This window comes from Natator depressus, chromosome 12, assembly GCF_965152275.1.
Source record: "Natator depressus isolate rNatDep1 chromosome 12, rNatDep2.hap1, whole genome shotgun sequence".
Taxonomy (NCBI): domain Eukaryota; kingdom Metazoa; phylum Chordata; order Testudines; family Cheloniidae; genus Natator; species Natator depressus.
Window position 1 is genome coordinate 41,124,614 of NC_134245.1, and position 25,183 is coordinate 41,149,796.

Genomic DNA, 25,183 nt, shown 5'->3' on the forward strand with positions numbered 1-25,183 from the left:
GGACTTTTTCATCACCCTGAAGCTAATGCCCTCCGAAGGCAGGATCCCCAACCCTGAAGCTGGAGAAGGCACCTCTGGTGAGTGCACGTTTGTAACTACAGTACAGGGTTTAAAAGCAATAGTGTTTAATGTTTGATTTGCCCTGAAGAATTGGGATGCATTCACAGCCAGTACAGCTATTGGAAAAGTCTGTTCACATGTCTGGGGATGGAGCGGGAATCCTCCAGGGACATCTCCATGAAGCTCTCCTGGAGGTACTCTGAAAATATTCTGGAATCATTGCAGCACAAAGCATGGCAGTGAATGGTCCTGGGTTTTGGTCGCATTCAAGCAACATTTGGTCTATATCTTTCTGTGTTAGCCTCAGGAGAGTGATATCATTCATGGTCACCTGGTTGAAATAGGGGAATTTTTGTAAGGGAACAATAAAAGGACCCCGTTCAGGCTGGGCTATTTGCGCTTGGTTAAAAGGGATCATCCCGGAGAATAGCCACGCGGTGGGGTGCGGGGAGGTGTGTGCTGCACATCCACCCGAAAACTGCAGCCCCTCCTTTTAAATGTGAAACACAACCCATTGCTTGCCACGGGAAAGGATGGCACTGCAGTTCGAAACCATTCCCACCTGTTATGTGTAAGAAGCCAACCCCGCGTACCCTTTGACTTACCGTGGCTACATGGAAACCGAATTCTGTTTGCCCAGCTGTTTGTGATGTCACCATATCGGCAGGAGCTCAATATAAAAGGCAAAATGCGACCTTGTACCTAAAGCACATGTGCTGTCTGCTTTGAATTGCTTGATTCACTGTGAAAGAGTCTCCCGTTTGTTCTCAGAAATGTATCATCTTAAATTTTACTCTCCCTTTTTACCTCCCTCCAGGTGCAACTGTTTCTAGGCTCCCCCTATCATCTCCGCCCCTGAAGTTATCGCAGATTAGAAGGTGAAAAAAACGCACTCGCGATGACATCTTTTCCGAGCTTATGCAGTCCTTCCGCACTGATAGGGCACAGCTGAATGCATGGAGGCATTCAGTGTTAGAGGCTAAGAAAGCATTAAGTGAGCACGAAGAACAGAGGCAGGAGGCAATGCTAAGGCTAATGGGGGAGCAAACGGACATGATGAAGCATCTGGTGCAGCTTAGGAAAGTCAACAAGAGCACAGACCCCCCACTGCATCCATTGTACAACCGCCTGACCTCCTCCCCAAGTTCCATATCCTCCTCACCCAGATGCCCAAGAACGTGGTGGGGGGAGGCTCCAGGTACCCAGCCACTCCACTCCAGAGGATGGCCCAAGCAACAGAAGGCTGTCATTCAAACAGTCTGATTTGTAGTGTGGCTACAATAAGCAATGTGGCCTTATCCTTCCCTCCTCCCACACCCCACCCCATCCAGGCTACCTTGTCAGTTATCTCCCTTTTTGTTTTTAATTAATAAAGAATGAATGCATGGTTTTAAAACAATAGTTACTTTATTTCGAAGCAGGGAGGGTGGTTGGCTTACAGGAAATTAAAATTAACGAAGGGAGCTGGTTTGCATCAAGCAGAAATACACACAACTGTCGCACTGAAGCCTGGTCAGTCATGAAACTGGTTTTCAAAGCCTCTCTGACGTGCAGCGCGCCTTGCTGTGCTCTTCTAATTGCCCTGGTGTCTGGCTGCTCAAAATCGGATGCCAGGCGATTTGCCTCAACCTCCCACCCCACCATAAACGTCTCCCCCTTACTCTCACAGATATTATGGAACACACAGCAAGCAGCAATAATAATGGGAATGTTGGTTGCACTGAAGTCTGACCTAGTCAGCAAACAGCTCCAGCGAGCTTTTAAACGTCCAAAGGCACATTCTACCACCATTCTGCACTTGCTCAGCCTATAGTTGAACTGCTCCTTGCTACTGTCCAGGCTGGCTGTGTACGGCTTCATGAGCCATGGGAACAAGGAGTAGGCTGGGTCCCCAAGGATAACTATTGGCATTTCAACATCCCCAATGGTAATTTTCAGGTCTGGGAAGTAAGTCCCTTCTCGCAGCTGCTCGAACAGCCCAGAGTTCCTAAAGATGCAAGCGTCATACACCTTTCCCGGCCATCCCACATTGATGTCGGTGAAACGTCCCTTGTGATCCACCAGTGCTTGCAGCACCATTGAGAAGTACCCCTTGTGGTTTACGTACTGGTTGGCAAGGTGGTCTGGTGCCAAGATAGGGATATGCGTTCCGTCTATCACCCCACCAAAGTTAGGGAAACCCATTGCAGCAAAGACATCCACTATGACCTGCACATTTCCCAGAGTCACTACCCTTGGTAACAGAACGTCAATGATTGCATTGGCTACTTGGATCACAACAGCCCCCACAGTAGATTTGCCCACTCCAAATTGATTCCCAACTGACCGGTAGCAGTCAGGCATAGCAAGCTTCCACAGGGTTATCACCACTCGCTTCTCAACTATCAGGGCAGCTCTCATCTTGGTATTCCTGCGCTTCAGGGCGGGGGAAAGCAACTCACGGAGTTCCAGGAAAGTGGCCTTACGCGTGTGAAAGTTTCGCAGCCACTGTGAATCATCCCATACCTGCAACACTATGTGGTCCCACCAGTCTGTGCTTGTTTGCTGGGCCCAGAATCGGCGTTCCACTGTATCAGCTCGCGCCACTGCCACCATGATGTCCCAATTGTCACAGCCCGTGCTTTCAGGAACGTCTTTGTCTATGTCCTCATCAAAATTGTCCTCAAGCTGGCGTCTCTTAGCCCGGTTCTGCATATACTTCAGGATAATGTGCAAGATGTTTATAATGCTCACAACAGCAGCAGTGAGCTGAGCGGGCTCCGTGCTTGCATCTGCAGGAGAGCAGAGTTGCAGCGGAAGTGGTGGATGACGACGGATGCCACAAGAATAGATATTTATACAGAATAATGAGAGGACCTGCGAGGTGGATTCATGGCACCAGGAGAGCAGAGTTGCAGCAGAAGCGGTGGATGACGACAACATGGAGAAATTTGCTATTGAGACTGAGCTCATTTACAAGAGCAGAGTTGCAGCGGAAACAGTGGATGATGACAGTTAGCAGTCGTACTGCACCGTCTGCTGACAGCAGCATCCAGGACACAACAGCAGCGGTGACGGTGAGCTGAGCTGAGCGGGCTCCATGCTTGCTGCGGTATGGCGTCTGCACGGAAAAAAGGCTTGAAACGATTGTCTGCCGTTGCTTTCACGGAGGGAGGGGTGACTGACGACATGTACCCAAAACCACCCGCAACAATGTTTTTGCCCCATCAGGCATTGGGAGCTTAACCCAGAATTCCAATGGGCAGTGGAGACTGCGGGAACAGTGCGATAGCTACCCACAGCGCACCGCTCCGTAAGTCGATGCTAGCCACGGTAGTGAAGACGCACTCCGCCGACTTAATGCGCTTAGTGTGGACATATGCAATTGACTGTATAAAATCAATTTCTAAAAATCGACTTCTATAAAATTCACCTAACTTCATAGTGTAGACATACCCTAGGAAGAACTAAGTTTAACATCAATCCCCTCTTAATATTCTAGCTTTGAATGTTACCTTAGGGCTGAAGTTACATTGTGACCATATTGTAAGCTGAGTGGGGGCTGTTCTGTAGTGGCCTAGCAGAGCTTTTATATCTGGTTTCACTGGGGAAGTTGAGAATACTAATTATTTCTAATATTCTTCACTCATTTTCTCCAGTGTCTGTTGTGTGATTAATACTGCTTAATTGGGACGTTTGCTTCACTTGGCTCACGAGATACAACTGCAAAATTCCCCAGTTTTGAAGTGGGAGGTGTATTTAAATTGTACGTATTGGAACATAGTAAAGGGGAGGGGACATTTCTTATTCATTTGTTAAAACTAGTGTGCCAAGGTTAATAGAAATTTCCGTAACCTGCTCTGATAAAGACAGTTTGAAAGGAGAGCAGATTAAACAATGTGATCACAAGTTTGATAGGAATCCATAGCTCCAGGTTAAAATGACAAAGCTGATATTTAAAGTTAATAGTTTTACATTTGGGCCTTGGCAGTTGATGTGCTTAGAAACAAAATGGACCCTTTTGACCAATCAGCAAGGATAGAACAATATGTAATGGGGTTTAAACTTGCAGGGAAAATGTAGGGAAAGACTTTGAAGAACCTTTATGACAATCAGGATCTGGTTGAAAATTTGAAAGTGGAAGGCAGCTTGGCTGAAAATGATCATGAAATGGTAGAGTTCATGATTCTAAGGAGTAATAGGAAGGAAAACCGAATACAGACAGTGGACTTAAAGAAGGCAGGCTTTAGCAAACTCAGGGCATTGGTAGGTAAGATCCCGTGAGAAGCAATTCTAAGGGGAAAAAAGAGTTCAGGAGAGTTGGCAGTTTTTTAAAGAGACGCTATTAAGGGCACAAGAGCAAACTATCCCACTGAATCGGAAAGATAAGAATTATGGCAAGAGACCACCCTGGCTTAACCAGGAGATCATCAACAACACTGAAACTCAGAGTCATACAAAAAGTGGAAACTAGGTCAAATTATGAAGGATGAATACAAAAAAGCAATGCAAGCATGCAGTAACAAAATGAGAAAGGTCAAGGCAAAAATTAGATTAAACTAGTTAGGAATGTAAAGCGTAATAAGAAAATATTTCACAAATATATAAGAAGCAAGAGGATGACCCAGGACACGGTGGGCCCATTACTCAGTGAGGAGAGAGAGACAGTAACAGAAAACACAGCAGTGGCTGAAGTGTTAAATGCTTTTTTTTGTTTCAGTTTTTGCCAAAAACGTTAGCAATGATAGGATGACTGACATAGTGAACATCAGTGTAAATGGGGTAGGGTCTCAGGAAAAGAACAAATTAAGAATTATTTAGGGAAGTCTACACTACTGCTTAAATCAGTCTAATTTACTTTGCTCAGGGATGTGAAAAAAGCCACCCCCCTGAGCAACGTGAGTTACAGAGACCTAAGTGCTGTCCATACTGGCGCTATATCGCCGGGAGACGCTCTCCAGCTGACAAAGCTTCCGCCTCTCGTGGAGGCAGAGTAATTATACCAACAGGGGAGTGCTCTCCCATCCGCATAGAGCGTCTTCACTAGACCTGCTGCAGTTGCGCAAATGTAGCACTTCTAGTGTAGACCTGCCCTTAGATAAGTTAGATGTCTTCAAGTTGACAAGGCCTGATGAAATATATCCTAGAATACTTATGGAACTGGTTCAAGAGATCTCTGAGCCATTAGTGATTATTTTTGAGAACTCCTGGAAGACAGGAGAGATCCCAGCAGACTGGATAAGGGACAAATATAGTATCTATCTATAAAAAGGAGAATAAGGACAACCCAGGAAATTATAGACCAGGCAGCTTAAGTTCGGTATACAGAAAGATAATGTAGCAGATAATCAAACAATCTTTTTATAAGCACCTAGAAGAAAATAAGGTAGTAAGTAACAGTCAACATGGATTTGACAAGAACAAATCATGTCAAACCAACCTAATATCCTCCTTTGACAGGGTAACAAGCTTTGTTGTTGAGGAGGAAGTAGTAGATGTAATATGTCAACTTTAGTGAGGCTTTTGTTACTGTCTTACCTTCTCATAAACAATCTAGAGAAGTACATCCTTGATGAACATACTATAAGATGAGTCCACAACTGGTTGGAAAGTAGTTGTCAGTGGTTGACTATCAAGCTAGAAGAGCATAGTGAGTGGGGTATCGCAGGGCTCTGTCATGGGTCCGGTTCTATTCGGTATCTTCATAATGATTTGGATAATGACATAGAGATAAAGTTCACTGATGAAACTAAACTGGGAGGGTTGCAAGTGCTTTGAAGGACAGGAGTAGAATTCAAAATGAACTTAAACTGAAGAAATGGTCTGAATTAGGATGAAATTTAATAACAAATGCAGAGTACTATACTTAGGAAGGAATAATCAGTTGCACAAATGGGAAGGAGGACTTTAGAAAAGGATCTGGGGATTACTGTGGATCACAAACTAAATATGAGTCAACAATGTAATGCTGTTGGAAAAAAAAATAAAATAAAAGCAAACATCATTCTAGGCTGTATTAGCAGGAGTGTTGTAAGCGAGATACAAAGTAATTCTTATGCTCTACTCAGCACTGATAAGGCTTCAGATGGAGTACTGTGTCCTGTTCTGGGTAACACACTTCAGGAAAGATGTGGACAGATTGGAGAAAGTCCACAGGAGAGCAACAAAAATGACTAAAGGTCTAGAAAACATGACCTACAAGGAAAAATTGAAAAAATTGGGTTTGTTTAGTCTGGAGAAGAGAAGACTGAGTGGGGACATGATGATAGTTTTCAAGTATGTAAAAGGTTTTTATAAAGAGAAGGGTGATAAATTGTTCTCCTTAACCACTGAGGGCAGGATAAGAAATGGTCTTAAATTGCAGCAAAAGAAATTTATGTTAGACATTAGGAAATACTTCCTAACTATCAGGGTAGTTAATGCACTGAAACAGTTTACCTAGGGAGGTTGGGAAATCATTGTCATTAGAGATTTTTAAGAATAGGTTAGACAAACACCTGTTAGGAATGGTCTAGAAAATACTTAGTCATTCCTCAGTGCAGGGGACTAGACTAGATGATCTATTGAGGTGCCTTCCAGTCCTACGTTGCTATGATTCCAGGTTTTTTTGTTCTGGCTCCACAAGAGAGAGAGGAGCCAAAAAAAATGTCTAATTCATCACCTATGGCTAAGTTCCCTCTAAGCTGCGCAGTTGCGCAGCAGCCTATTAAGCGCTGCGCGGGGGAGAGATGCCTCTCCCCCAGCCCTGGATCTGCTGTAGCGGGGAGAGGCGCCTCTCCCTGCGAGCCCCAGCCCAGTCCTGGACGTGCTGCGGCCAGGGGGGTAGTCCTCTCTCCCCGCTGTAGCCCTGGGGTAGCCTACACCCCAAACTCCTCCTCCCTGGCCCCACCCCAGAGCCCACACCCCCAGCTGGAGTCCTGACCCCCCACGCCCTAAACCTCTGTCCCAGCCCTGAGCTCCCTCCACACTTTGAACCCCTCGGCCCCACCTCCGCCACATGAATTTTGTTATGTTCACCAATATGGATGTGATGTGCAAACTATTTCATAAACTGGGCCATCCCTAAAAACACACAGCTGTCTAAGGCATGAGAAATAAACAAAAAAACCCCAACCCCCCAGAAGTTCACCTCTCCAGGGGCTCTTCAAAAGCACTTGACTCACTTGCCCTGGGTGTTTCCTATCAGCAAGCAAATTTCCTCTCAGTTTGGCTGTCTCAGGCCCTAGCTATTCAGGTTCCTCCAGCCCTGAGGGAGGGGTGCATTTTCTGTAGTTTGAGCAGCCCTGGATTGAAGCTACTTTTCCTTTGAGTCCTTAGTCCTTGACCGTAACCCTATCCTTACTGAATTTGATTGACAGCTTAAGCAGTTGTACGCCCAACGCAGTCCATTAACCCCTTTCTGGGGTTATTGGTTTATAGACCCTAAAACCCACTTCCAACTCAGGATTCTTCTCTGTAGTCTAGAGCTGTGGTCTGTGTCTAGGTAGCATTCAGACTGGATCACCCCAGAATGCATTGCACATCAGTTACAGGGACTGGTACAAATGACTTGAAGAAATGGTTGCCGAATTGTTTGTGTACATGGGGTGCTGCCATTGTCACCCTACACCGAGAAGGCTGATGACATAGTGGAAAAAACACCTGCACCCAGTTTAAACTAACACTTCAACCATTGCGATACAAACAATGCAAAAAGTCCTAGTATGGATGTATTCATTGTGGCTACATGCAGAAGCTTGGTACCGTAGACGGGATGGGTAAACTTTGTTTTAGGGCAGGAAGGGGCAAAGGCCCTGAAGTTCTATAATCTGCGTACAGCAATCCTATGCAGTGTGTATTCATATTCTAAAAAGTAGCAACATCATACTTTCTTCTATTGAGGTTGTTAAACATTCTTCCTCTGTTAAATCATTAACCCTCTGCTTATGCAAAACATCTTTCTTGCGCTCTGAATGCAAAGGACCTGAGAAAAAACTTTCTCATAAATCCAAGTGGCCATTAATGTCTTGAACATGTCAATTCACTGAGTCCATGATTTTTATTTATACCCTTCTCTCTCCCCTTTGTGATGTATCCTGGCTATTTAAATCCTCTTACTTGCTACTAATCTTTGCAGTTATTGTTCTCTGTAAGTGGCATCCCTGCCAAATGGAGTGGGCTGATGCAGTCAGGGACAAATCCACTGAGCTTTACACATAATGTTATATAACTAGCTGCCAGGCTTTGCCATGCTCATCACTGAAGGCTTTACTGTTTCTCACAGATATTTATGCACATTACCCATGGGATTCTTTCCATTCCAAAGTTAACCTTTCCATTTATTGAAAAAGAAAAACATGGAATCCACAGTTCTAACATTTTGAAAGAATGCTGGAGTTCTGACCCATGTCAGTGCTGTGCAGAAGACCAACTTTCAAGATATAACTAGAGTTTAATCTTGGGGCATCCTTTAAAACTTGGAAAGGGTGTTCATGTGTGAGGATCCACAAGATTTGGGACTCTGGCTAAAGAACTGCTCTATATCTGACATTGCCTCCATAATACTAAATTTATTCTGAAATTGTTGGTGATGCTGTCAGTCTCCAGATACTGTGCTACATAACTACCTAAATAGTGCAGTATTGGTTGAGAGAGTACAAATGTAAAGAAATACTGGAGCTAAGCATAAAGAAATATTGTGATATTTTACTACTTTTTCTAAGTGCTCCCAATTTCTTCTGTTGGTTTCCAGCCAACTTTTGTTGAAAAGTTCAAGAAATATACCTTTGATTGTGAACCAACATACCACTGTTTGTGTTTAACCCATACATCATTGGGATTTAGAATTACCTTTGTACTAACATGGTGGTGGTTCTGCCATTTCTTCAAAAATGCATTAAGAACTTTTCATTGTTCCTGAGAAGCACAAGACTAAAGTTGAAACATAAGTTTCTAAATCCTGCCTTTATATCATAAAGAAATCCTGATCACAGATAGTTATGTTTAAATGCTATATCTCTATCAAATTGGCCAAAACACATAGCTATTCTGAGATGAAAACAATGTTTTGAAACTCTTGTCTCACTTAAACCGTATTCCCTGCTAACTGGCCAATATGTAAATCCTGTGGTTTAAGTTTCCGGAGACATTCCAAAACTGAGCAGACGGAAAGAGGGAGGAGAGCTTATTTGGCTATTTATACACTATGTTTAACTAGTGGCTGAGGATTTATTATTCAAGATACAAAATGTTCTTTTGGGAGAGAACCTCTGATCTTTTGCAGAGTAAGTGTACTACGAACATGGAGTAGGACATGAAAGCATTGTCCAGGGCACTTTGCAGAGGCTCTTCATAGTCAGTATTGTGCTGTGTGTACATTACAAACAGGAAAATTGTTTCATAGCCTTGATTTTGGATCTGGGATGATAAGAAATGCAAAAGATAACAGCCCTGTGATAAAAAGATTAGCACTTCATTGAATTCAGGCTTCATATATTTTACTTCTTGGTCTGAGACTTGCAGTTTCAGCAAACTTTTGAAATTAAGTAATTCCCTTTTATTCACATCCAAAACCATCAGTTCGTGTTAGGCACAATTTGCAACTAGATTAGAAAGGATTTAGGATTGAAAAAATGTCATTCCTCAAGAAGCTGCCCTCTAAGTTTAGAAACATTTAGATGACAAATTGGATCTTATTTACGTACTGCATCATAAAGCTGATATATAGATTGGGTCAAGATTTTTGTTTTATAGTGCTTCATCCCAATGAAGACTTAACCAAACTGCTTTGTGAACTTGCCATTGTGAAAACATATCCTGAAACCGGATTGTTTCATATTCCGATCTCAAATGCAATACAGTTAAGTTATTGCAATCTGGAAAATCATTTCTTGAGCCTAGAAGTTCGTAATTTAGACAATTTAAGTATGGGTATGCTTGGGTATGCTGGTCTAGAAATGTACTCTTGCGTGAAATGCAAAGTATAGCATTGCTGTTTGTTTAAAATCCTGTTTATCTGACACTACAGTTGTTTGATTTATTGGGTTCAATGTGTGTTCCAAGATCATTTCAAGGTTTCTGATTTTTATAGTGATCTCGCTCCTTTTAGTATGCCATCTCTTGTGAGGAGGGAAGTTTATAGCATCCCAGCAAAACTGCACTGGCAAAGAGCCACCATCTCCCCAGTAGTCTGCAACTAAGGAATCAGTACATTGATTTTAGAGGCTATAATGCAGGATAACATTTTATCAACTCTTTATGTTTTGCAGCAGTGGCAGCCACTGGCTGTAACCTGGATAAAGTAAATATTCTCCCTAGTGCCTTGATAACTCCACTTATGCCAACCAGTGTGATTAAGAATGAAGATGTGGCTCCAATGGAAGTTACAGCTGAAAAAAGATCTCCCACTATTTTCAAGGTAAGTTAAATTGTGAGCCCACTATGCTGACTATCCACGCTTCGGGCATGTCAGACTATTTCCTGGTAGTGTGCAGCAGAGGAGAGAGATAGGAGAGTGGTGAAAACTTCATAGCTCAAATCCAGACAAACCTGTAATCCAGACATGCACATAAAGCAGAGTGATTCCCTTACAAGTCATCAACAGGAGCTCTTACTCCTGCACTTGTCCACAGTGAAACAGGTTGTGGAGCAGCACAGGTGTACAAGTTCTGTTAGTAGCTTGCTGGCCCAAAGTCTCTGTTCTCCTGTTGCACTGTGTTCAGTCATAAAATCAAACACAGCCAACCTCCAGGAAGCTACTAATAGTGACCTGCCCTGAGCAGCAGCCTGTTCTGTTGACTTGGGAGAATGAGGAGGAGCAAAAAGGAAAAAAGCAATAAATACACAGAGTGGGGGGAGAAAAAAAACCTACAGATAGGAAAACATGAGAAACCAGACAGAGTAAAGGAAAAAATTATGACCCAGTGCCAATACAGATGCATGTGGAGGAGATAGTTATCAGTTTATCACTTAAGAAAAAAGTTGGGTAACCATGACCAATGGCTTATTTAGGATGTTTTGTTTGGGATGCCTTTTGGTTCTTTTCTAGGACAGTGGGAAATTTTCCTCCTAGAGTAATCTACATTCCCCAGCTACGTGCAGGCAGGTTCATTTGTAAGGCATGAGTATCCGCTTTTGAGTCTCAAAACTGGACGACATAGCCAAATGAGAAATGCACATAACCAAGACAAAGTAAGTAAAAGATAAGGAAAACAGCTGAGGAAGGGAAGCACTGCTACAGGAAATTTGTTGGTATAACACAAAGCTGGAGAATAGCTGAAAAACGTTAGTAGTGTCACCATTGTATGGCTGCTTCTCTGTTATACAGCAGCACAATGAATACAGAACAGTTTTATTTATTTGCACCACAGTCAGTGAAACAAGGAACAGTCAGGATAAAGCCAGGACAAACATTCATGCAAACCGATGACTTCATGGAGACTCGAGAAAAAAAATACTGCAAGCCATGCTACATTGCAACTATTTATTAAGTGACCTCAACAAACTCAAAATGTTCATGAGTTTAGGCACTCAATTCCACTTTTAGGCAACTTTATAAAAGTGACTAGATCTTCAAAGATGCTAAGTATCCACTATTCCCGCTGAAACCCAGGTGTGTTGTGCAGTGCTGCTCATCAGCTATGAAAATCAGGTCAACTTTTACAGAATTGCATAAATATGTAATTGTCTAAACTTTTTGCACTCAAGTTTGAAACTGTTGACCTATCTGTCTATGAAATCAATGCTACCACTTCCTGCTAAGAATTTAGACTGCCTCCCACAAAGAAAAAAACTAAGACATGCTTCCCCCCCAGTCAGAACAAAAATCAGCTTAAAAGTTAAGGGTTGCAAACCCATTTCTCATACTGAATTAGCCTATCAACTTTTACTGTCAATGGCTCAAAAATAAAAACTGAGCAAGTTTTATCCTACATCTGGCTTATAGCTTCACAAATAGGAGTTTCCCACACTGATGCACATAAACCTTACTTGCTATACTGGATCACACTACTGGTCCATGAAGTCCAGTGTTTTGTCTACAATAGTCCACTATCTGATGCTTCAGAGAAAAGTGAATAAACCCCCACTTAATATATCTAGCCAATTCTGCAGAGTATATGCGTGAAAATCCCTTCCTGGTCCCATTCAGCATCAGTTTATGCAGTGAAACAGAAGGTTTGATCATCCTTATTTTAGCATCATAATAACAAATATTATTGGTTAAAATTTTGCATCCCCTTTTAAAATCAGCTACAGTATTTTACTGATCTCTTGTGGCAGTGCAAGTCATCTTATTAACTATAACCACATCTTAAGGCATCACTGAAGGTTTCTAAGTATGACCCGAGTAATCCTACACGCTTCTTAATGTGTACTGCTTTTTTTTCCACCAGGCTACAAAGGTGGTTGGACCAACTCAACAAACATTAGAAAATATGTCCAGCATATCAGGAAATGCAACCTTTTCAACTGCTTCTTCTCATTTACCTTCTGAGAGTGAAAAACAACATCAGATACAGCCTAAAGTGTATAATCCAGAGACTCTGACTACTATCCAAACACAGGACATTTCACAGCCTGGTAGCTTTCCAGCTGTCTCTGCTCCCAGCCAACTGCAGAATAGTGATGCACTATTGCAGCAAGCTACACAGTTCCAGACTAGAGAGTCCCAATCCAGAGAGGTGTTACCATCAGACAGCACTGTAGTTACTCTGTCACAGTTAACTGAGGCTTCGCAGCAGCAGCAGTCAACACTATCAGAACCAGCACAGACACTACAGCAACAGATTTCGTCAAGTATTTTCTCACCTGCAAACAGTGTGAGTCAGCTACAGAACACTATACAGCAACTGCAAGCTGGAAATTTTCCAACCAGTACTGCCAGTGGAAGCAGTGGAAATGTTGATTTGGTCCAGCAAGTCTTAGAAGCTGAACAGCAGTTATCTTCGGTTTTGTTTTCTGGGTCAGATAGTAGTGAGGATGTTCAAGAGCAACTCAGTGCAGACATTTTTCAGCAAGTTAGTCAAATCCAAAACAGTGTGAATCCTGGGATATTTTCCTCATCAGAGACAGCAGTCCATTCCAGGCAAGAGAATCTTTTGTCTGGAAGAGCTGAAAATGTCCATCCACAGCCTGAGAGCTCATTGTCCAATCAGCAGCAGCAGCAGGCAATGGAGACTTCTGCAGCAATGGTGATTGGAATGCAGCAAAGTATGTGCCAGGCTGCAACACAAATGCAATCTGATCTTTTCTCCTCAGCAGCTTCAGGAAATGGAAACCTCCAGCAGTCCCCTGTTTACCAGCAAGCTTCCCACTTGCTAAGTGGGCTATCAACAAGTGAAGACATGCAGATGCAATGTGAGTTATTCTCCTCATCTTCTGGTGTTTCTGGAAATGAAACAACTACTACTGCTCAGCAGCAAGTCTCGACCAATGGCTCTACCATGTTTCAGACCTCGAGTTCTGCAGATGGAGAAGAAGCTTCAGGACAGAATAAACAGATGCAAAACAATGTGTTTCAGACCATGGTTCAGATGCAACACAGTGGGGAAAGTCAGCCTCAAGTTAACCTTTTTTCATCTACAGAAAACATGATGGCCGTTCAGGCAGGTGGAACTCAACAGCAGGGAGGTGGACTGTTCCAGCAAGGTGGGGAAATTATGTCTATTCAGTCAGGAAGTTTCATGCAGCAGTCCCCACATTCACAGGCTCAACTTTTTCACTCTCAGAATCCCATTGCTGATGATCAAAATATATCCCAGGAAACACAAGGGTCTATTTTTCGTAGTCCAAATTCCATTGTCCACAATCAGACCACTTCCTCTTCCTCGGACCAATTGCAGCCTCCAATGTTCCACTCCCAGAACGCCATGGGTGTATTGCAGAGCTCTTCTGTACCTCAAGACCAGCAATCAGCCAACATGTTCCTTTCCCAGAATTCAATGAACAACCCTGTAACTCAAGAAGAACAGATGTCATTCTTCACAACACAGAATTCCATTACTCCACTTCAGACAGCCACAAACACAGAGCAGCAAACTTCTTTCCAGCAGCAGGCACAGATACCCCACATTCAAAACCCTATGATTCCCCAAGATCAGCCCCAAGCTCAGCCCACTCAGCAGGGTTTGTTTCAGCCGCAAGTATCACTAGGCTCCCTCCAATCTAGTACAATGCCCCAGAACCAACAAGGGGCTATCTTCCAGTCTCAACACTCAATGGTTGCTATTCAGAGTAGTCCTCCATCCCAAGAACAGCAGCAGCAGAACATGATGTTCAGTACTCAAAATACAAGTACAATTGCTTCTCAGAAGCAGACTATGCTTTTCAACCCAAATCAAAATCCAATCACTAATCAGGAGCAGCAGAACCAATCTCTTTTTCATGCACAATCCAATATGACGCCAATGAATCAAGATCAACAGCCCATGCAGTTCCAGAGTCAAACAACAGTGACTCCACTTCAGAATCCTGGGTCCAGCCAGACAGAGACACAGCAGCCCACCATGTTTCATAACTCACCCCAGATTCAGTTGGTTCAAGGATCACCAGGTTCTCAAGAGCAGCAAGTCACCCTCTTCATCTCTTCAGCTTCCATGTCTGCCTTGCAGAATAGCATGAGCCAGCAAGAGCTGCAGCAGTCTCCCATCTACTCTTCTCAGAACAATATGACAGGTATTCAAGGAGCTGCTTCTCCTGCACAGCAACAATCTTCTTTGTTTCACAATACAGCAGGAAGTGCTATCAACCAACTGCAGAATTCTCCTGCTTCATCTCAACAGACTTCAGGAATATTCCTATTTGGGATTCAAAATAGTAAGTATTAAAAATCCTTGATTCTAATATTATGGTTTAGAAAAACAGCTACTTTGGAGGCTGCCAAATTACTTGTGTTTGTACAGCTCTGTAGAGGTGTAAAGTGCTAAGTGGTAATGGTTACAGTCCTTTTGTTGAAAGTGTTAGTCATTAAAGACAGGAAAGACGTAAATTACGCCCACGCCTTTTGAGAAACTTCTGTCACCTTCAATGGAACATGCAAAAAATGTACGTGTCTATAAGCCAATACAGTTGCATTTCTGTTGGATATACACCATTTATCCCAAAATACTAAAGATTATCTATGAAACCATGGTGGTTGGAAAGGAAATTTTGTGCTCAATGTGAAAAGTGAAATTGGTGCTCAGAGTTAGACTTTATAGAAGAGGATCTGTTCTAAATAATTAATTCATGCTTAGTACTTATATAGAGGTAATAAAAGGATGTGTTTAAAAAAGTCAGTGAAGTTATTTTTAAAAATAAAGAGCTCGTTAGTACCCCGTATTTTCTGCTTGTGAAGGTACTTATATACTCTAATCAAGTTATCTCTCAATCTTCTTTTTAATAAGATAAACAAACCCTCAAATTATTTTTGTGGTGATTTTCTGTGCTCTCTCCAGTTTTTCAATGTCCTTTTAAAAATATAGACACCAGAATTGTCCCCAGTACTCAGATATCAGTTTTGCCAATGCCACATACAGAGGTAAAACTGACCCCTCTACTCCTACTTATTACTCCCCTGTTTATACATCCAGCAAATTAATTAGCCCATTTTGGTCACAGCATCACACTAGGAGTTCATGTTGAATAGCACTGAGTTAGGTACCTATCCCTATGGAACCTCCTAGAAACAGCCCTATTCAGAGATGATTCCCCATTGATGACTACTTTCTGAGATCTGTCAGTTAGGTTTGAATGTTCCTTTAACAATTCTGAACTTTCACCTTGAAGTTTGCAGTATTTTCTTCTTCTCTCTCACCCCATTACAAAAATAATTAGTCTTCAGATTTTACCTCAATTGGATATTCAACATTTTTCACTCCTCATGTGTGCCAGTCCCTTTACTTCCATTTTTTGAGCACTCAACTATTAAAAGTAAAGAAAGTAGAAGAATAAAAAGGATGTTTCCAAACACATGGAAAACTAGTTATTCTGACTGATGCCAAAATTTGTTCTAAGAGAGAAGTATCACTGTATTAGGTATTTCCAAAAATAAGCTTGCCTCATTCAGTGCATAGGAGGGATAGTGATAAGAATCTTAAAGTTAAGTGTAAAAGGAGACAGATGTTTGATTTTCCTATATAGAGTTTGCTTTTTAAATAGTGGTTCTTACCTATGATACCCTTGCTGATATGTGTTTCGCTGTTTATCCTTTTGAGGCCTTGATTGTTACAGTCCTACTAATTTCAGAGTGGTAGCCATGTTAGTCTATATTAGCAAAAACAACAAGGAGTCCTTGTGGCACCTTAGAGACTAACAAATTTATTTGGGCATAAGCTTTCGTGGGCTATAGTCCACTTCATCAGATGCATGGAGTGAAAAATACAGTAAGCAGGTATAAATATACAGCACATGAAAAGATGGGCGTTGCCTTACCAAGTGGGGGTCAGTGCTAACGAGGCCAATTCAATCAGGGTGGATGTGGCCCATTCCCAGCCGTTGACAAGAAGGTGTGAGTATCAACAGAGGGGAAATTATTTTTTGTCATGACCCAGCCACTCTGTCTTTATTCAGACCTAATTTGATGGTGTCAAGTTTGCAAATTAATTCCAGTTCTGCAGTTTCTCGCTGAAGGCTGTTTTTGAAGGTTTTTTTTGTTGAAGAATGGCCACTTTTAAGTCTTTTGTTGAGTGTCCGGGGAGATTGAAGTGCTCTCCTACTGGTTTTTGAATGTTCCAATTCTTGATGTCTGATTTGTGTCCATTTATTCTTTTGCGTAGAGACTGTCCGGTTTGGCCAGTGTACATGGCAGAGGGGCATTGCTGGCACATATCACATTGGTAGATGTGCAGGTGAATGAGCCCCTGATGGTGTGGCTGATGTGGTTAGGTCCTAGGATGGTGTCCCTTGAATAGATATGCGGACAGAGTTGGCAATGGGGTTTGTTGCAGGGATTGGTTCCTGGGTTAGTGTTTCTGTAGTGTTCAGAAACAGTGGATAAATGGCACAACTGATGTATTTAAACACACATCTGGCTCTGCATGTAGCCTAGTCATAGTAAGTTATACTGGTGTTAGCTAGTATTTGCTAGCATAAATTTCCTACCATGCAGTCTTCAGTGTTTCTTCAGGCTTCCTTTCTGTTATGTAGTGTTACCTTAAATCAATCTCTCTCGTGTGTGTGTGTGTGTGTGTGTGTGTATATATATGTATGTATATATGTATATGTATATGTATATGTATATATATATATATATATATATATATAAAATCTCGCTAGCAAATACCAAATAACTAATATATATTAAGTATTTAATTGCTCTGCAGTATGCTTTTCTCTAAAGCAGTTTGTGAAATTAAAATGAATACCTCTCAGGAAAAAGTACTGTGTTTTGTTGAGAACCTTGGTAGTGCTGATCCTGCTGTGAGTTTCCCCCACTGATTTCATTAGCAGGAACAAAAAGAAAAGAAGTACTTGTGGCACTAGACTAAAGACTAAACTAGATGAGGCATTAGACTAGAGACTAAACAAATTTATTTGAGCATAAGCTTTCGTGAGCTACAGCTCACTTCATCGGATGCATTGAGTGGAAAATACAGTCAGGAGATTTTATATACACAGAGAACATGAAACAATGGGTGTTTCATGTTCTCTGTGTATATAAAATCTCCCGACCGTATTTTCCACTGTATGCGTTCGATGAAGTGAGCTGTAGCTCACGAAAGCTTATGCTCAAATAAATTTGTTTCGTCTCTAAGGTGCCACAAGTCCTCCTTTTCTTTTTGCAGATACAGACTAACACGGCTGCTACTCTGAAACCTGTCATAAGTAGGAACAGGACTGGCCACTATGCTATTTCTGTAATTTTTTTAGATTCTATTCTCTTTTTTCATAATAAAATAACCAATTAAAATCCTTCAGCAATAGCTGATCGTCTTATCTAAACTGGGAAAATGAGTTACACTTGTCCATGATAGGAATTTTTTTCTAAACAAATGATAGCTAGCATTTTATAGTCGTAGTGTAAGCTGGGCAAGTTGTAGTTTTAACATGTTAGCTGGTCACGGTGAACAAATTCTGCAGCCACTACTTCTCCCTGATGAGCTGCATGACTTGGGCCTGCAGTGCTTGATGCATCCAGTGACTCTGGTGGTGCTGCTGGGCCATACTTCTCCCTCTGGGCTCAGTCCCGTAGCATTATTGTGCGCCAAATAAGCTATCACGGCCGGGTTGTGGGTAGACAAACCTAGTGGTCAGAGCCGGAGTCCAGACTCATGAGACAGGAATCGAGAGTCAGCTTAGTCAGGATACCGGGAGATCAGAAGCAGGAGACAAACTTGAGATCAGGACCCCGAGTTGGGAATCGGGGTCAGGCCGGGTCAGAATACCAGGAGTCACAGCCAGGAGACAAACTGGAGATCAGAATCACATATCAGATGCCAGGAGTCATGCTGGGTCAGGATGCCAGAAAATCAAGTTGGGGGAGCAGGAAGCACAAGGCACACAGTCCAGAACAGGGAGGAGCCTCATTGTTCAGACCGCTTCCTGTTCCTGCTGTTGGCTTAAGTAGGGCCAGTGGGATAATCAGCTGCTCTGAGTTTCCACTAATAGAGTAATTCAAGCAATACAGAACTGCATATGTCAGTAAAATCAAAGTTGTGTACATCTCATCAATCAGGTTATTGACATGTTTTTGAATCTTTTGATCTTATGTGTGATGGATTTGTCCTTGTACACTGGCAAACTTGCATACCTAATTTATGCATGTGCAAAAGCATGTGTACTTTTGTGCATCCTCTTCTGCCGATTTGGACCTGAATAAAGATGTTTACACTGGTATGTTAACAAACTCTTTTTATGAGTGGATTTCCAAGTTTCAATATCCATGTGTGAAGACTTAGATTCTATTCCTTACTCTACTGCTAGCCTGATGGGTGACCTTGGGCAAGGCACTGCACTGCGTTGTGCCTCAGTTTCCCCACCCATCAAAGGGCGTAACAATACTGACCTTTGTAAAGCACTTTGAGATCTACTAGTGAAAAGTGCTAGATAAGAGCTAGGGATTATCATCATCATTTATTGTATTTATGTTCATTTCTTTCTTAACAGACTGTGGCCAGCTCTTAACCTCTGGACCATCTGCATTGCCAGATCAGCTGATGGCTATAAGTCAGCCAGGTCAGCCACAGAGTGAGGGGCAACCAGCAGTGACAACGCTTCTGTCTCAGCAGATATCTGAGAATTCTCCACTACCTTCGTCTATGACAACCAATCAGTGTATAGAGAAAATTGATGACTTGCTTGTGTCATTACAAAACCAGGGGAACAACATGGCTGGCTCATTTTAATTGGCCAAGTAAGTAGTGACTTTGGGTCTGTGGGTGGTCTTGCAATGATATTTAGTAAGTTTTTGTATATACCAAAGAACCTCTTGTTTTAACAGATGGTGACTTCGCAATGAAGTCACAGTGCATGCAAAAATCAGTTAATATATCTCTATGCTCCTGAAGCAAGTATATAATTCAGGGGTGGGCAAACTTTTTGGGCAGAGGGCCACATCTGGGTGGGGAAATTGTATGTGGGGCCGGGGCAGGGGGTTGGGGTGCAGGAGGGAGTGCGGGGTGTGGGAGGGGTTGTGGTGTGCAGGAATGGGCTCAGGGTAAGGGATTGGGGCAGAGGAGGGGTGCGGACTGTGGGAGGGAGCTCAAGGCAGGGTGTTGGGGTGCAGGAGGGGTGCGGGGTGTGACGGGACTCAGTGCAGGGTGTTGGGGTGCAGGATGGTTGCGTGGTGCGGCAGGGGGCTCAGGGCAGGGGGTTGGGGTGCGGGGTGTGACCAGGCTCAGGGCAGGGAGTTGGGGTGCTGTGTGTGGCAGGGGTGGAGGTACAGGGGGCTCAGGGCAGGGGGTTGGGGTGCAGGGGGCTCAGGGCAGGGAGTTGGGGGCGGGGTGCAGGAGGAGTTCCGGCTCCGGCCCAGCGCCGCTTACCTAAAGTGGCTCCAGGGTGACAGCAGCATGCACTGGGGCCATGGCAGGCTTCCTGCCTGCCTGCCGTGGCCCCATGCGGTGTCGCTCCTGGAAGCGGCCGGCACCACGCCCCTGCGTGGCCCCTGGGGGAGGGGGAGCACAAAGCTCCACGCGCTGCCTTTGCCGCGCCTCCAGGTACCTCCCCTGAAGCTCCCATTGGCCGTGGTTCCCCATTCCCGGCCAATGGGAGCTGCGGGGGGCAGTGCCTGGAGGCAAGGGTAGTGCATGGAGCCCTCTGCTGCTGCGTGTCGTCCTCCCTCCACCCCCCGGGTTGCAGGGACTTGGTGCCAGCCGCTTCTGAGAGCAGTGTGGGGCCTGCGGCACCACGGGGGGCAATCCCGTGGGCCGGATCCAAAGTCCTGAGGGGCCAGATGTGGCCCGTGGGCCCCAGTTTGCCGACCCCTGGTATAATTTTTAATAGTCCAGTGTAGTGAGTATTGCTGTTCATCAAGAGATCAGAAGCTGTAGAAAATAATTGATCGAGTTTGGGTTTTGTTCTTGAATGGTCATTCGTTGGTCTGTCACCTGGCATTGCAGTCTAATCATTCTAATGGCAAAGGTAAGGTGAATGGGTCACTTTCAGCCTGACCTGGCATCTCTGAGAACTGTCACCAAATCTAGCTTTAGGTAAAACTTTGGGTTTATTGTGGATGCATTAGACGCCACTTCAGTCCGTAGTCTTCAAAGCCCTTCCCATCATGCTGAAGTAGTTTGCATGAAGGCCAGGCGTTGCAGGAAATGGTGTTTATTGAACAGGCACCACTTGCTGAATCATTGTTAGAACTGAGCCAATACAACAGCATGGAGCTAGGAAGTGTCTGTTGCTGGAAGGTGCCTTTTCCCCCCACATCAGAGGTAAAGCTCTGCTCATGCATGAGCATTAAATATATATGGGCTCTTCAATCCAGGTATAGCCACACCGTCTGACTATATCCACCTTTTGTAATGATGTTCTGCCTCCCAAAAAAACCTGAAGTTTCAATTGGGTGCTGTGCTCTTCACTTTCTGAGCTAAACTGTTTCGTAATGATGTTGTATACTGCAAGATAGTTGTCATATTCTGTCCCAAAGATGGCTGCATTTTGGCACTGGGTGTAGACTTGTTTCTGTAATTTGTAAAGTGCTTTCAAATGAAGGAGCTACATGAAAGGTGAGACTTCACTAGTTATGCCTAACTCTGTTTTGTGTTTAATTTCAGAAATTCTGTGAAGGAAAAGATTTCCAAGATCCTCTCAGACCTTGTGGCTCTGGATTAGGGTGTATGGAGCTGAACTGTTCTGTTAAAGAATGGCCTGTACCCAAGCAAATACGTAGACTTCACTCTCTTTTCTAAAGAGCACATACGCTGCCTACTGCAGTGTCTAGCAATTGAGGCTATAATGATAGCATTTGAGACTCCTGAAGCCAATAATGGCTGAAAAGCTGTGCTTTGTGTTACAGGGGGTGGAACTGGACTGTTAACCACCTTCCTAGGCCCCATTAGTCAATGGGCTGCTGTTTTAATTCAAAGCATGACTGCTCAGCTGTTATTGTTAGAAAATAACACGTTACCCTGTTTGCTTTTTCTTTCTTCCCGTCCTCCTTCACAACCCTCTCTTGAGTAGGACAGCTTGGGAAGCAGGAACAGCGTGTGCCCTAACTCACGCTGTGATTCACGGCATAGCTGTCAGTCAGTCAGTGAAGGAATCGCAGGTTCCCAGTCGAGCTGAAGGACCATTGCAGGGGTGTGTTATTCGCAGCAGGTGGTGGTGGTGATATATATAATATACAATCAGAAAATCTGCTACAACTCTAGGAGCAGCCAGAGAGATGTGGGTGCTTCCCATCTGAGGGGGTGATTAACAGGTTTTTTTCTGTACTGATGATTTTAGATATAAACTGCATAGAGTAAGAATTAGGTGGCTCTATCAAAATGAAGGGGAAAGTCACAGTAAATTGTGTTCTAAAATCCCTTGAACTGAAGAGCGCAATCTGCCTAGCTGAGGAAACAACTGCTTCATGCCTCTCACTATTTTGGCATAGATTAGAACTTGAACATTATCCTTTCTCATGCCAGGCTGCCCTCTTTCATTCTTTCCATGCTCTTCATCCCTCCCCCTAATTTTATATTTGTTTCCTAAGCAAATACAAATATCCTGCCGGTTTTAGAAACTAAAGTAACTCTTAAGTGTCCAAGGCACCTCTCACTGTGGTAGCAAAGTGCCAAGCCAGTGGCTGCATCTTTATAGGTCACCAGGGTTTGAGGGCGTGAGAAAATGCTGGTTTTGTCTCCATCCCCCAAACTTCCTGAATCCTAGAGAAACCCTGCTTTTCCCTGTTGTTGCTGATATAAAGTCTTAAACTTTATCCCATATGGGGGCAAACAACATGATTTTTAATCATTCTTTAAAACATCACTTCAAGCTGAGCTGCTGCATCTTTGTAGCGTTCTCGGTTCATTGCAGGTTTGAAGCATCCGTTTTACTAGCAGTCCCCATGAGTTGTAGCCTCTCTGGGGTCATACATTAATTAAAAACAATTTACTCATGTTTTACAGTATCTAAGAATAACCCACTCTAGGCCATGCAGTTGTAGTGTGAGGCATGTGGATTCTTTCAGATGATCCGACTAGCTCAAGAGAGATGTGGTGCCTCACAATAACCTCAGGCAGACGTTTTCTTCAGTCTTTTCCCTGTCCTTCATGTAGAAAGATGTTAATGCAGGTTAGAGCCAAACAGCTGTCATGCGTGGCTACTATGCCTTGGTGTAGCATAATTGGTATCCTGTCACTTTTCATTTTGGTTATTTTAAGTAATGGAGAGTAGCCTGTAAATGGTTTTCAAGTTACCCTAGTCTGTTTACTGCGTGTTTTTTTTCTAACTTGTGCACCTAGTTGAGCCATGTAGAGATGTTCTTTGGTTTTAACGGTTTTTCCCGTGTGTCAAAATCTGTCACAATGTTCATTTTCTCTTTTTGTGTGTGTGTCTGTCAGTCTGTGTCTCTCTCTCTCTCTCTCTCTCTCTCTCTCATTGAGAGGCATTGAATTACGTTTTCAGTAGTAAGGCTTCTTGCCGATATGAAGGGAACTTTTCAGAAAGAGACCTGCTCTGGGTCATTTAATTTTGAATACAGTTTTCAATCGTTCAAGTTTTGGATGGTTTATATCTAATGTGTGTTTCATTTTTTTGGAAAGCTATATTTTGTATTTAGGAAATGGTATACTATTTTGCTATTTGTACTGAGTGAGTACAATGGCATAAATATAAAAATTTATATATATACATATATATAAAATATTCTTTTTGCCACACATTTTTGTGGTAAATTTGTGAGTTTGTCTGATGTTCTACCACAACGTGGCGTCTGATAATGGTGGGGGTGAGGGTGGGGTTTGTTATGTCTTTACTCAGTATTTAAGTACTTTTTGCAGCATAAATAGTTTGTTCATCTTGGGCCATTCCATCTGGCAATGTATTGTTCCCGTTGGCTCTGGACAACTTCAGTGTGTGTTTGTGTCTGTCACACAGCAGTGGGATGTAGTAAGGAAACCCATTTAGACAACTGTCTGATGGGGTTTCATTCAGAATGAGCCATTCAGCTTTTACTCTGTCACTGTCTATTTAATATTTTATTAGCTCCTTTGTGTTGTATCTTTTAATTTATAATTACACTAAAATGTTTGTTTGAAATTATAATCATGTTAAAGAAAATTTTCTCGACTTCATAATGTCCAGAGCTGCTTTTTAGCTCTGAACCATACGCTTTTCTTCCGGTAATTTTTCTCCTGCTATGGAAAAAAGTAAAATAAAATCCTTTGTTATGGTTCAGGACATGAAAGAGCAGCCTGTCAGCACTGAATGAGCGCTGTATGAGGATGAATAGAAGGGTTCTGCACAGCATCGGATTGAATACACCATCCTTTTGTAATCCGTTTGTAAGAAACTGGTGGCTTCTGCAAGAGCAGCTTGTTCACACTAAGTCCCAGAACGAGGATGTTTGGTGATATCTTGATGGCTGCGTAGGCCAACAGTGGGCAGAATGAGGTGATGAGGATCATAAACTGACTTGTGTGCTGTTTGTTTTGTTTTTTGTTCTTTTGAAGGAGAGCATCCTCATGATGAAACATTGTTGGTCGGTGCCAAGAAACCAGGGACCAGTTCTCCATTTAATAAAATTGGTGTCCAAAATAGAACCTTTTACCAGGACTGCTACAATTCCCACTGTGGGGGGAATGTTTAAATGTGTGCATATTTTTAGATTGTTGATTACAAGGGCTGTGCTACCATATTCAAATAACGACATTATCTATATTTTCTTTTGTGTCAAATTTACTGTCTGTTTTAGGTCAATGTTAAATGTATAACATTTTGAACATGTGATTTGGTTACAAAAAGTATTTGTCTTCTGAATGAAGGGTTTGCTCAGTGGTTGACAAGTGCTCTTGCTGCTGCTTTCAAACAGCTGTTACAGAGGATAAAGAGAGAGGTTCAATGAGCCAGCAAAGGCCTAGGAAACCGCTTACCGAAGTTGTTTCATGGCAGAAGGACCTAAAAATAATGTGAACCACATCTTTGTTCCTTCAGAGCCCTGCTCAGGCACTGTTTTGATTTCAATAGTTGACATTTACTTTTGGAGCTTATCCTTTGTTTTTTCTTTTACCCCCGACTTATTTATTCCATAATATGTCTGCATCAGTATGGGTATTAGAGGAAAAGCACACAAAGTGGATTGCCTGTAGAGTTATTGAGAGGCAGGGGAATCAAATCCAATTCGGTTTGAAAAGTTAGATATTATTTAAGGTAAATGAAAATATGTGCATCTTGAGTAGTCAAAAAATGACATTAACTATTACCCCTTGCTTATGATGAACATTACTTAAGAAGCCAGACTGCCAAAGATCAAAAGTTAGGAGCATTATTGCAAAAGGAAATTTGCTTTCATATCTGTCAGGCCAATGTTCACCAGTGGAAGTAGATGGTTTTATAGCTGTACGTGCTGGATGGAAGCTGGAAAGCTGTAGAACTATATTTGTAGGGTGGATTTTCTTTGTAGTGTTTGTCTTTTTCATAGAACCATATTGTTATATGGGACCTCAAAGGTCATGTTGTCTAACCCTCTGCCAAGATGCAGGATTTGTTGTGACTAAACCGTCCAAGACAGATGCTATCCAGCCTCTTTTTGAAAACCTCC

General features: G+C 42.8%; 1 protein-coding gene across 4 annotated transcripts in view; it reads left to right on the top strand.

The window, feature by feature from the left end:
- NFAT5 (nuclear factor of activated T cells 5) overlaps positions 1 to 22,891 on the top strand; it is a 136,865-nt gene extending 113,974 nt beyond the window's left edge. For all 4 annotated transcript variants that reach the window (XM_074968987.1, XM_074968989.1, XM_074968988.1 and 1 more), the window contains exons 11-14: positions 10,287 to 10,435; positions 12,411 to 14,832; positions 19,102 to 19,348; positions 21,213 to 22,891. In XM_074968987.1, coding sequence (XP_074825088.1) covers positions 10,287 to 10,435; positions 12,411 to 14,832; positions 19,102 to 19,340 — 2,810 coding nt within the window. In that variant the 3' untranslated portion in view covers positions 19,341 to 19,348; positions 21,213 to 22,891. The remainder of the gene's footprint in view (positions 1 to 10,286; positions 10,436 to 12,410; positions 14,833 to 19,101; positions 19,349 to 21,212) is intronic.
- Positions 22,892 to 25,183: the final 2,292 nt, after the last annotated feature.